Source organism: Rhynchophorus ferrugineus, unplaced genomic scaffold (genome assembly GCF_030347505.1).
Source record: "Rhynchophorus ferrugineus isolate W39M unplaced genomic scaffold, kcgeb_rfMv2 rfM2, whole genome shotgun sequence".
In the NCBI taxonomy this organism is placed as follows: domain Eukaryota; kingdom Metazoa; phylum Arthropoda; class Insecta; order Coleoptera; family Curculionidae; genus Rhynchophorus; species Rhynchophorus ferrugineus.
Window position 1 is genome coordinate 87266905 of NW_027472581.1, and position 14547 is coordinate 87281451.

The following is a 14547-nucleotide window of genomic DNA, read 5'->3' on the forward strand; positions in this document are numbered from 1 at the left end:
TAGTGCCCCATCGTATTCCAATTAACGGTTTCGATTTAAAAGATTTGAAAGTGTTAGTTTAGCTATTAATTAATCAACTATTTCTAGATCTGTACATATAATGGGAAAGATCCAAAATATTAAAAAATCGATGGCAAAGCAATACCATGATATTGTTTGGTTTTTTGAGATGTTATTCGAACTCGTCAACAATGTTGACACTTCAAAGACAGTCACTAAGACACAAATAACTCAGGACTTCTGAATTCATTAAGAAATACACCTTGCAAAATATAAAACCATTATTATTACATTATATATGTTTTTTTCTTAGTTTTTGTTTCTTTCTTTTTTGATACTTAGTTAATATATTAATGTTGTTTTTTTAGATCACAAATTGTTTTATTTAAACTTTTTATTTGTAATATACTATAAAAATATTCGAAGTTCCACTGTCAACTGTCAACTTAAAAAACTTCTGTCTACAAACAGCATAATGCTATTTTCCAAATATTATGATTACTTTTTAATGAACCTGTGAGAAATTTCATATTAAACTGTCAATTTATAATTAAGACGTAAAATGTAGTATTAATGAAATAAAAGCCAATTACTTTACATATAATTTATTTATACCAATTATTTATAACCTGTAACATGAACAATGTGGATATGAAATGTGTTCTTTTAAGAAAAGTAAAGTGTTCTTCTTACAAGGACATACCTAGAAACAAACAGTATTAAAATACGTTAATAGTGACCTCATTTTAGTGCTACTCTAATAAACTCAAAAAGAATTGTGTCAGTATTACTGTAATGACCCAATTTGGAAAGTCTTACAGTCATTAATGGACTTAGAATATGCTTAATAATCCTTAGACAACTTTTCGTCAAGTATATATCAATACGGTGTAAAAAAAGATAGTTAGACCACATTTATTTATATAATAACAATTGGTTGTTGTTTAGAAATTCAGGAGTGATATTTCTCCAATAATATTACACTGGTCAACAGGAGTTTTTGCTGTTAATTCACTTTGGTATATTAGAATAAACTAATTTTAAATATATTTTTAATATGATATTGTTCCTTTCTTAGCGTTTGATATTGTTATAATATCTGTTTTTAACGGCCTTCTATTTATGGTGTTTTTAGGGGGACATTGTTAATTGTGAAACATTTTGTGGTTAGTTTTCATACGATTTTAATATAAATTTACCGGATATCTTTTAGTAATGAAGTGGTTTTAATACCCACCGTTTAAATCGAGAATGATCTTGTTTAGTTTCACACTTCTCCAGATTCTAATGGTCTGTCAGACCTACGATTTGGCAAAATGTTACTGAAGTATGTAAACTTCCAACTAAGGTAGTTGTGGTGGCGCCAGTAAAACGTGCTTCTTGCCTTGAAGCACAACTTGTATGTAAATCGTGTGTTTGTCTTGATCATCATCGCATGAAGAAGAAGAACATCTTTCTGATATGGATGTTAGCGAGTAATTAAAGGGAGGTATCCTGCAGTTTATCACCCAGAAGTTTCAAAATATATTTTTGTTTTTTAATAAATAATTTTTTCAAAGAAAAGGCAAAAGCGAAAAAGTGAACTACGACAATAAATGCTCCCATGTTGACTAGTGTCCTCAATTAAACTAAATTGCTAGTGTTTTTTTAAAGTTTAAATAAGAGAGTATACATTACAAATCATCGTGGTCCAGAGATTCGGCTACTTTCGGAACTATTCGTATATTGGTCGGCAAAAGTTCCCGCTGCAAGGCGAAATACTAAATAGTCTATGTTGCCAAATTTACCGTTAGGCTATTTGCTTTATGGATGTACTTTAATTTAGAAAAATCATGTATTTAACAAGATTTTTCTGAAATTAACTTTTATATTTTATTTTGAAACCAGAAATAATAATAGGATAGATACGTTTTTTACTATTTAGTAGTATATATAATTCTTGCCTTTAAATTTGACAACACTGCCGGGAACTGTAAGCTAAGTGTTCAATAGAAATGGCTATAAATGCTATTATTCTCGTTTAATGTTGGGCCTTTTTTGTTTCACAATTAAAGCGTTTGATATGGCTTTTTATAAACTTATATTCTGACTTTCCTTTTAACTTAAAAAGAAGGCCTTTTAGTTTAACATTCAGCGTTATAACATGATTACAAATATGGAGACTCAAAGGTAGGTTTAGTTTCAGTTGTTACAAATAGGATAAATTAATTAAATGACTTAAATTTTGCAGTGAAAGTATATTAATATGTCAAGTTTGTAATACGACATACTTAGTAGTAAGACAAAGAAACAGACATATGCATTTCACCATGAGCTTGCCGCACAACTAAATCCGATGACAAGAAGAATCATCTGCCTTCCTTTTGTTCTTAACTTAAAGTCGTACCTCAACTTAGTAACCATACATACTGAATTTGGGCAGCATCTTTGACGGATCCATAATATAGACATTAAGCAATCTAATCTATATTTTAAGAACTTATAAGGCTTTGAAAGTTGGAAGCCACAGGACAATAAAGAAAAAAATATTATTGATCAAATAATGTTTCAGAAAACAGGAAGTTAATACATTTGAAGTAGCCAAGAAGCTTACCACTATATAAAGAGTTATTATCAAGGTAATATTTTATATAAAACTATCGATGTGATTATTATCTTACGAATGAATTTTAGGTAGGGTACGATAAGGCAAGAAAAGTTACGGGCAAAAAATTAATTTGAGTCGAAAGTTGAGATTGAAACAAATACAAGTAGCCAATATGAATCCCGGAAAAATAATATACAAATTAATTCTGACAAGGTAATAGGGTATTATTATTATATTTTATATTATTTTATAGAAACTGCAGAAGTGCAGGAAAAGATTGCATACCATTACTTCTGAAAAGGTAACTATTTAGGAAAGGATTGTACTTGCGATAGCTAAATGCTTTGCTGATAAGGAAGAGTAATCTGCCAAAGCATCAAAGAAGAGTAAAGCAGACCTAAGAAGAAATAAAAGAAAATTCTTGAAAGGTATATAAGGAATATATATATATATATATATATATATATATATATATATATATATATATGTATATATATATATATATATATATATATATATATATATATATATATATATATATATATATATATATATACATATACTAAAACAATACACAAAATATTAACATCTTTGAGTTTTTAAGTACTTGATTTCATTAAATATGGTGGTGTTTTCTTTAGAAGCTAAGCTATGAAATATATTTACCTTGCATTTATTGGGAAAAATGTTCTATTGCAAATTTTATTGTATTGTAATTAAATAGTAAATAGCGTGAGAAGTATAAAGGCATATATCTACAAGGAAGTTGTTATAAAATTTTATATGTGGTACTTTAGTAAATGGTTTATGGCATAGTTAAGGTTCATTGTTTATATCTTTTAATTTATAATTAAAATTTTAATATTACTGTATTTTTCTTTTTACCTCCTATAAAATATTTCGTAAATCAATATAACATCATAGTGTTCTCTTCATATTTACTATATATATTTATACCTATGGTATATATAGATTAATATAAGACCTATGAACATTGCCTTTTATTTAAAAAAATATACAGAGAAAATTTTACGCCTTGAAGACTAATGTTATGCCGATAGAAGTTTGGTCATAAATAAGACGACGTCCCCAATAATACTGAGAATATTCAAATATCTCTAACAGTGGGGACGCGCGCGCCGATGCTGTATATTCAATCTTCCGGACCACGATGATTTTTAATGTATCCTATAAAAGAGGTGTGTCGGTTTCACTATTATAATAAATTAAAGCCTAAGAGATAACATTCGCTAAGATATTATATACTTTCAATAGATTATGTACATATTATATACATATTATCGTTCATCTTTTGGTCCTGGCGTCAGAAATACACCTACTATATACACTTTTGCTTCAAATCTCGTTAGTTTTAAGGATATAAACACCAAAACCGTTTATATACAGAAATTTTGTCTACACTAGTTATTTGGTAGAGTCACCCTGTTCTCCGTGTTGGCTTGCTCATTATATTACGTAACGGCTATGAGACACGCGATCAGTATCATCATGTCGATGCCGAACGTAACGCCACTGGATTTGACTCGAGTACCGTCGTCGGCCATGACACTGGACGCAATTACCACCGGTTGTCCACCGGCGGAGACACTAGACACTTCAGAACTGACACAATTTTGCATGGGAGGTAGAGTGTAGTTGTCCAGACCTTGGCATCTTAATCGATGTTCGCCCAGGCAAGCGGAATACGCGATGGCATGAGGAATGTAGCTTTGGTCGAATGTACCTGTAACAAATTATATCAATTAGTTATGTAGCAAGTTTTGCGTACAAATATATTTTTCCTTTAGGCAATTGTAAAATATACTGTAATTTAAGATAAATTATATAAAATATATATAATGAAATACTGTATTAACTCGAGTTACTTCTGAATAGTAATAACAAGTTAGCTGTAACATCGATAAATCTACCAGAAATTCCGAAATTCCAAAATTAAAATAATTGATGAACTAAAAATAGAGGGCAATAAAGCCCACCTTCGTTGGAATTTCATTGGACAAACTCAATGTTGAAAAGAAAAATACGGGAGATTCCTCTTCATCTATAAATTCACACGCGACATCTCTACTATTCCCGGCGGCCGCAGCTGCGTTTACTTTAAAATTAACTCGCATTTTTAGATTTCCTCTCGCTAGCCTAGGCCAGCCACTTCCTCTCCGCGGCCCAGGAGATTTCGAAACTGCGCGAAACGTTCAGTAACCAGGAAATAACCGGAGCCAGCGCAGTAAAAAAATGCTTTCAATTTATTCGGGACGTTCCACCTATTTTCGTAGTTTTCTGTAATTTTAAAAGGAATAACGTGAACCCTGGATGAGATTAATCTAAATGTTGGTAGACATTAGTCTCGCCTCTTTAATTTATAACGAAAGAAGACAACATCTCTGTTCGGAAATCATATCCAAGACTAATCCTTAACTGATATATTGAATTTTCAATATATCAGTTAAGGATTAGTCTTGGATATGATTTCCGGAGAGAGATGTTCTCTTCTTTCGTATTTACGTCTTCACCCTACAAAGGGTGGAACAGAACATGAAGAAAAGTAAATGGATCTTCTAATCATGCTGTTAATTTTAGTCATGGAAGATATGTAACTATATTAAGCGCCCACCAATAACGTCTCAGTAGATAATTAGTCTATCTATTTAATCCATTTTTTATTGGTCAGAAAATCTTGGAACTCATCTTTACCTAAATATATTTCTTCAGTTTCACTTGCTGGTTAATTTTGTAACTTCTTTTATTAGTGAAAGGTGCAGATCTAGATTACTTTTAGAAAGTTTATTTTATTTATGGAAATATTGTAATTATATAAGTTGTGAAGAGTTATTTCGATTGTTCAAGCTTCTACAGCTGGATTATTCATAATTAGTTCTGCATTTTTAACACGAAACCAATAATAAGTTATATTCTTGGTTTTCCTGTAGATCAGCATGTAGGTTTTTTTGGTATTGACCTTGATAAAAATGATATATAGGTTTTTAAAGTGAAACGTGTCCACCTGTTTCTCCGAAGGATGCTTATAGAAAAAAGCTCCTAGAAGAAAAGCGTAAAAATTACAGAAGTACTGAACATTTATTTCCACATCCTATAAATTTCATCAACCCTAATATTTCTTTCTCTAATATAGAAAATATTCGCTTACAACATTTTTATTTTATTCGAATTCACCCTTAACCACTAGTCTATGCATGTTTTTGTTTGACCAATGACAACAGAATATAAAAATATACACAAAGGAATATATATTTCAAATGTCTTGTAAGATATCCCAATGTCATGAGACAGTAAAGGGACACATTTAAACGATATCCTAAATATTTAAAACGATATTTTGTGGGACATGTGCATTTCATATTAAAAATACCAAATACCAAATATTTATAGGGTCTAACATAGTTCAATTTTAATGACATATTAATGAGACAAATATTAAAATTATACAGACGTTTGTAATTAATTAGTTCTTCATCTATATATCTCCTAGTTCTTAAAAAAGAATAATAAATAAGAACTGAGAAATATACAACAGAAGAACTTTTAATACTGTTTGTACAGTTTTAAGCTTCGTAACCTTTAAAATACCAAATAAAACTTTGAAAATCTGTATACGAGTCAATTTTTTTATATTATTTTGTTTCGCTATTTACAATTGCACGGAAACTAATCCCGAAGTTGTAAATATTCAGTTTATATAATCTTACAGCTTGAAATTGAAAATTTCTGCATCAATGACCAAACTTAAAGTGGCTTTCAGCTGACCAGCCATAGTTAGTTGGTAAGTCCATTACCCTATCTCGGAAAGACCCTAGTTTCGAGTCGAACTATTTATGGTTCAGTTGGTTCGGAGATTATGTATCAATTATTAGAACAAAAGGTAAAGTGTACAAGTTAATATTAACTTTACTGTTATATTCGTTTAACAATATCGTATGAATACAACTGGACTGAAACTACTCATGTATAGAATATAATTTTCCAGATATTTCTACGCATAGTAACCAAAATTATATTGGACTAAGATGAAATTAGAATCGATTGTTTTTGGTGTTTGAATGTATTTGGATCAGTCGTATATATTGTTAAAAATTATTATTATAAAGAACTGTAAAACAACCCAACCTAACTGTTTTTAAAGAAATCTGCTAGTGTCCATTAAACAAATTTAGAAACTTATGGTGATGATACTGTTGGAAAATATAAGCACATATAAAATTAACTGCTCCAAGCATTTATCCCCGTCCTTTCCTCTCTCACAATTTATACACGAAAGAACTCGTACATCTTCGTCTGACATCAAAAATTGAAAAAAAAAAACAGTCGAACCGTGCTTACTATTTTCAGTCCTTAGTTTTTTGACTATTGACTTCTTCGAGTGTTTTACGACTATCGACTGTTTCGACTGTTTTCAGTCGATAGTTCCCGACGCTATAAAGGTTGATGGCGTTAGTCGATAATTTTATTGTTTCTACTCTATATGACATTTTAATTCAAACAATTTTAATTTTCTCAACATTATATCAATGTTTATCGGTAGATGTGTAATATGACATAACCATTTCCAATCCAATCATCGACGTTCAACAAAAACCGCCGACAAAATCGGTTTAGTTCGTTCCATAATCGTATCTACATCCATAAAGCATATCATTTCTATTCATATATTCGACTTTATCTAATCTTATCATCCGAAATCCTCTATAGTTATAATGGTTTGATATTTCGTATTTATAAAGAGATTATGCCGCCAATAAATATTCGATAACAGTGCGGCACAAAGAGGCACTCTATTAGATTCTACGGCATCAAAAACCGTCCAACTTCCCTCTTTATTGATATTGGAAGTTCCTCGGAATAGGGGCGTTAAAGTGAATGGGGTGCGTTGGAAGAGAATGAACCGTTTGAATTTTCCTAATGTCTATATCAAGTCTGTTTTCTTTATTTAATGAATGACGGAGTCAAGAAACGGTTAAACAGCTCTGTACTAACTTTGTATTTTTAATGATGCCATAAACATAATTGAACTATGGAATTAATCATTATATGTACTAACGATCGTGGATCTGTAATGTCTTTTAATATATTATTTAATATATAATGCTTATGTTGATTTGTTAAGGAACGAAAACAATGTAGTAAATCTAATACAATTTATTTTCACTCAAAGACGATTTTGTTTATTTAAATGAATAATACAAATATATATATATATATATATATATATATATATATATATATATATATATTATTACACATGTTAAATCCATACGTAATGGTGGAAGAATTATGAGTTGGATGGAAATGACTTACAAAAACGTAATTTATGTACTGATTTCGTTATCGGACCCAATTAATTATTATACACACGACATATAATTCTTCTGTTCTTGATTCTTGCCTTCCATTCTTGAGACCTTTTCTTTCTTCTTAATTCAGATTAAATCTTGATTCTCATGACTGTTTCTTAATTTATGTTCCTTGACTAATTCGGTAACAACTTTACTGCTTCTGGTCTTGGTTCTGTAACACTTTCATATTAATTTTGCCAGTTCTTTAGTCAATTATTTCACAAATAGCTTTGTGATAGCATATTCTAATTTAATATTCTGTAGTTAACTCTATTTCTGATAATACTACCAATTATGGAGACAGACTCTCTTCTTAGTGTTAGTTCTGATTTTGATAATTATTTGGTCAATTCTGATTCTCGTTGCCTCTTGTGTTTATCTCTAAAGTTCCTCCCTCGAGTTCTTAGTGGTGGTTGAGAAGACTGTCCATTTTTTTATTATCTAATTAATATATTGTTACTAGTCCTTTCCGTCTCACGTACAATTTGTCTTTAGGATAACTTAAATCTAGGTATATAACTAGCAGGACTCGTCGGCCCTATCTCAGTCTCTGGTGAAATAATGTTTATACAATTTTTTAATATATGCACCTCACTGCATATCACTACACAAGATCAGATGGTTTGATTCTTTTGAGTCTGTGTCCTATTTTGGTGGTATCCATTAGTTACAATATTTCAATATTTGCGTGAGAATGGAGTTTTCCTCATAGCCCCTTGCAATTCTCTTGATTTCTTGACTGACCGTGGGTATCTGAATGTCTCGATGTAGATAATCAGTTCTATAGTATTTGGGTGCACCCACAATACCTCTCAGGACTTTGTTCTGAGAAATTTGTATTTTATTTATGTTACTCTTTTCAGAACATCACCATTATTGAACTCCGTATGTCCATATAGGTTTCAGTAATTGCTTATATAATAGCTTTATTATGTACTGATATTTGTGATTTTTTTTCCAATTAGCTTGTACATTTTCTTATATTTCCAGTTCTTTTCTTTTCTTCTCTATATATTCCTTCCAGCGCTGTTCCAGTTGCTATATGGAATGATAGTATTATTTAATGTGATGGGTGCTTGTACGGTCTGTTTATAGGTGAACTGTACATGTACAGATTTACTTTCATTAATTCTTATTTTCCAAGCATGTGTCCAATTATTTATATTGCCTCGTGGGAAGGCTGTCTATGAAAACTGTAACGGCCATGCCCCAACAGGATTCGAACCCGCGAGAATCGCCAGTTTTTAAACCGGCGATTATTAAAAGCCACTTTACCTGTTTATTTTTTGCCATTTATAGGTGTTTTCTGAATATATTGTTCACATTCGCTTTGTTGTAATTATTTAAGAAAGATATATATGTAGTAATTTAAAATCAAAATACTTAATGCTGCAACAAACAGGAAACATCATTATGAACACCAGTAATGATGCCATGTAAATAAAAATATCGCCGTCGGATATTTAGCACAATAAAAGTACTAATGAATATTTTTCCAAGAGGAAACATCCATAAATAACGAATTAATCCTAACGATACGGCGCCTTCCGCCGTTGCTTGATTAATATCCGTTCTTTTTGTTTGATTTTTAAAATTGTATCCCTTACCTAATGGATGTTCTGAATCAGTATTCCAAAAACGAAAATATATTTCCTCGTACCGCCAAAAAATCAACAAAGAGGATCCGGTTACGCATTGCAGATATACCCGATAGAAAAAAAGGCCCCACGCCGTAACGTACGAAAAGAAAGAAATATTTTTTTAGATTTTTATGAAAAGAAGGCCATATATTTGTACATTATATATTCATAAAGTTCTAGTGTTCATATATTTTAAGAAAAAATACAAGAAGCAATTTGTTTTTGTCAACTAATAGGCTTTTTTATTAACTATATACTACATTATATCAAAAACTTTCAATATTTATGTATTACTACAACTTATTCAAGTATATTTGTAATTTTCCGTATATTTGTATCATTGGTCTATATACAGAAGATATAGGTTATGGTTTGGACAGTGTTCGTGTCATCATAGCAAATACTGGCTCATATCATAGCGCACAGGGCCAAGGAAAATGTGGTCTATTTAATTCATTTTTTGCAATATAAAATATTTTATATTTAAATATTTCAGCTGGAAATATGTTGTGGTCCTTCAGTTTTAAAATAAAATAATATTTTTCAGCTAAATTATTCCAACGTTTATGTTTCTATGTATACTATGAAAAAATTAAACTCTATCCTTATTTTCAAATTTTTACATATTTAAAAGTGATTTTGTTTATGCCTCAGAATTTAAAATGCTTCAGCAGAATATAAATACCTGATTACCAGAAGAAAAAGATCAATTTTTCTCTACCCAGTGTACTCCACTATATGGCTCATAAACTATATACGACAAAAAAACAAAATTACTGCAACGTCCATTATGTACTTTCGATTTAGTTGCCACTGACTTATGGCCGTTTTCATATCTTTAAAAACTTATTTCGAAAAATCAATGTTTTTCTCAAACGACAAAACTTATTAGATAACCTAGTATAGGGTGTTGTAAGAAATAGATGTTTAATTTGAGTCTTTTATAACATTTGGAGATATTGAAAAAATCGAATATATTTTGAAAGAACAATAATTAAAAATCTTTTGCTGCATTCCCTATTATATAGCGATATAATATCAATGAAGAATATTTTGTTAATTAATAATAATACACCCGAAGAAGTAACATCCCACCGCAAGTGGACTAATGAATATTTACTGTCCAAAACAAACGTCTACGAACTTAATTAAAGCTAATGATAGACCTTTCCTGACGTTGGTTGATAAATATCCAGCTTTTTCCGCCTTTTTTTATTTCCCCACTCACCTAATGGATGTCCCAAATCAGCAATCCGAAATGGATCGGAGATTGGTCGATGTGTCTACATATCCATTAAAATTCCCACAAAGACAAACAGAGTACGTGCTATAAAATTCCAGTAATAGTTATTTTGTGGGTCAAGCCTTGTTATTAAGAATATAGCGACATATAAAGGTGTTTACCGTTATTAGATTTTAAATACATTGAAACAGAGTAAAAATCAAAATTAGTAAATTCTAAAAAATTCAATTCTAACCTAAAAATATATCTGCGTTAGTCTTCTTCAGGTTTTCTGCAGTATCCATAAAATATACTAGAATTTTTTTTTCTTAATAGACTTTTTTAATTTCTAGAGCGATGTATTTGGTAGTCGTATTACAGCGTATTTGAAAAATAATAGCCTATCTGTAACAATGTGTGACAATTAATAGTGATGGACAATTCTCCGTACCATAGAATACTGGTGGAAAATGTGCCAACAAAACTGCAAAATTAAAATTAAATTTTGAAGATACCTGGTTAACTCTGTAATGAAATAAAAATGGATTACTCGGATATAACATGTCAGTCGAAAGGTCCCTGGATTTCCACAGTAAAACACATTTTTTGGCAAAATTAGTCTTTTTTAGTCAACATAATTCCCTTCAAGGGTAATACACAGATTATAGCGACCCTCCAACTTTTCGATACCATTTTGGTACTTCAATTAATTCAAAATAGGCTTCGGTTTCGGCGTTCACCTCTTCATAAAACGAAAATTTCTTCTCAGCGGGCCTTCTTTTGAGATCTGAGAACAGGATATAATCGCTGGGGTGAGATCTGGTGGAAGAATACGGTGGATGAGGAAGCAACTCGAACTCCAATTCATTCATTTTTGCTATCGTTTTCACTGACATGTGACACGGTGCATTGTCTTGGTGAAGCAACACTTACTTTTTCTTTAAACGCGGCCGTTTTTTGGCGATTTCGTCTTTCAAACGATCCAGTAACGCTATGCAATAGTTGCTGTTGATGGTCCTTCCTTCTTCAAGGTAGTCAATGAAAATTATTTTATGCGCATCCCAAAATACAGAGGCCATAACCTTGCCGGTCGACTGTTGCGTTTTCCCACACTTTGGAGCAGGTTCATCGTGTGCACTCCACTCGGATGACTGTCAAGTGAGTGTTGCTATTTCATTCAGTTTCAATTTACTGTCATTTAAAATCATTTTGTGGATATTTTAAATGTTCACCGACTTCGGTGCTCATTTCACCACGTCTAAACTAAGCATACCAATCCTTGATGGTTGATTTTCATGGGGCAGTGCCTGGAATCTCGGCATCAAACTAAGTTTTTACTTCAACTGTATTTTTCCCTTCAAAAAGCAATATTTTATAAACACGAGAAATTCCTTTTTATCCATTTTTTTTCACAATAACAAAAGTTGCTTCACTCAAAATTCTATAATTCACAAACTAATGGTCCGATAGCTATCAACTTTATACACGCATCTTTTGAAGGTTAGTGCTAACTAAAAAACATATGAATTTAATTCTAGTAGCGCCATCTATGTGTCAGGTATGGGACTTTTCAATTAAACTGTTACATTTGTAAATTAGGTAGATTAGGCTTCCTGCGAGTGCCACTACATAAAGGAAAAATTGGAACTTCAGCATAGTAGTGTGGAAAAACTTCAACCAACAACTAATTATCTATATCCTATAATTTTCTAATGAATTATATTTCATTACATTATTTTTCTTTCACCAGTTTATTTATATTAGTTTTTTGTTATGTCAACCAAAATAAACATTTTGAGGACGTGCATTGTCTGTTTTATTGGACAGACTATATGCAATTGATTAAAATTTGAGACTTCTATGAAGAAATCGCTCTGAGATCATGCAAATCCGGAAGGCGAGAATAATTTTTATGCAACGAAAATGGCTAGTTCCATAGGAGATACGGTAATAACGTACATCGTTACGTATGATATAATTTAACATAAACAGATCCCGCCTCAAGTATGCGCATCTTAAAACTAGCCTCGGATGCTCGTTTATCTTTAGTTACATTAGCCCTAAACAGGTCTGGGAAACCAAACGGGCTGCTTGAAGCCATAAAATACAGCTAGGTAACATACGGTATTCCGTAGCATGTTTCTCTACTAATCAAGGCGTTAATCATTCAGATAGATGGCGTTAAAAAAGGCCAATTAACTTAAAAAGGGCCGATCCATTTCAAATGAATGTAGTTCGTATACAAATAAACTGAAATTTTAGATAATAATATCGGAACTTTGTTAATTTATTGTGGGTTTCTTTTAGAGTTTATTACATGCTAAGTCATTCGGTTTTTATAAAATATACGGTATTGGAGTCATTTATTTTACAAGTCACAATTGAAAAGTCCTCGACCTGATACATAGATGGCGCTACCAATATTATATTATATAGATCATATGTTTTTTAGTTAGCCCTAACCCTCAAAACATAGTTTGTGAATTATAGCATTTTGAGTGAATCAACTTTTGTTATTGTGAACAAAATGGTTAAAAAGGAATTTCGCGTGTTGGTAAAGTATTGCTTTTTGAAGGGACAAAATACAGTTGAAACAAAAACTTGGCATGATGCCGAGTTTCCGGACACTGTCCCAGGAATATCAGCCATCAAGGATTGGTATACTCAGTTTAGACGTGGTGAAAGGTTATTATCGGCGAAAACATTTAAAAAATCCACAAAATGATTTTGAATGTCTGTAAATTTAAATTGAATGAAATAGCAGATACTCTAAAGATATCAACTGAATGTGGACATCATATCATTAACGAATATTTGGGGATGAGAAAGCTCTGTGCAAGATGGGTTCTGCGCGAGCTCACTTTTGACCAAAAACAACGACGAGTTGACGATTCGGAGCAGTGTTTGAAGATGATCAAGAGTAATAAACTCGAGTTTTTGTGTCGATACGGGACAATGGATGAAACATGGATCTATCGTTTCACTCCGAAGACCACTCGACAGTCATCCGTGTGCACTGCACACGACGAACCCGCACCAAAGCATGGGAAAAGTCAACAGTCGGCTGGCAAGGTTATGGCGTCTGTATTTTGGGATGCGCATGGAATAATTTTTATCGACTACCTTGAAAAAGGAAGGATTGTTAACGGCGACTATTACATGGCGTTATTGGACCGTTTGAAGGACGAAATCGCCGAAAAACGGCCGCGTTTGAAGAAAAAGAAAGTGGTGCTTCACAATACACCGTGTGACAAGAAAACGATGGCAAAAATCCATGGCAGCAATTTCAAAAGCAAAATGAGCAGCAAATCTGAGAAGAAATTTTCGTCGAAGAATTATGTTGAATAACAAAATTAATTTTACCAAAAATATGTGTTTTACTGTGGTATGCCGTGAACTTTTCAATTAACATGTTAGGTCCTGTCCTGATAAACTCTCGTTGGTGGAGGAGAATAATATTAAAAATCTCTTTAGAATTTTTTGCAATATTTTTCTAATAAATATAAATTATTCTTTATAAAAAATATGTTATATATTTCTTAATTTTTGTTATAGGATTTCTACTTAAAATGCAGATTTGGGCTAATAGCATTTTAGTTGTTCAACACTTAAATTATATGATTAAATTATGATAACATCCATCTTGTATTGTTCAGAGTCAATCTTGTAGCCATTAGAATTTACTTAGATTGGACCTACAGCCCTCAAGTGGACATTAAGTAACTATAA

At 31.5% G+C, this 14547-nt stretch overlaps 1 protein-coding gene across 1 annotated transcript in view; it reads right to left on the reverse strand.

Annotated features, from left to right (window-relative positions):
* Positions 1–3189: 3189 nt before the first annotated feature.
* The window catches only part of LOC143190789 (alkaline phosphatase), a 349882-nt gene continuing 338524 nt past the window's right edge, over positions 3190–14547 (reverse strand). Inside the window, exon 9 of the mRNA XM_076395357.1 lies at positions 3190–4331. Within this exon, the coding sequence (XP_076251472.1) occupies positions 4060–4331 (272 nt within the window). The 3' untranslated portion in view covers positions 3190–4059. The remainder of the gene's footprint in view (positions 4332–14547) is intronic.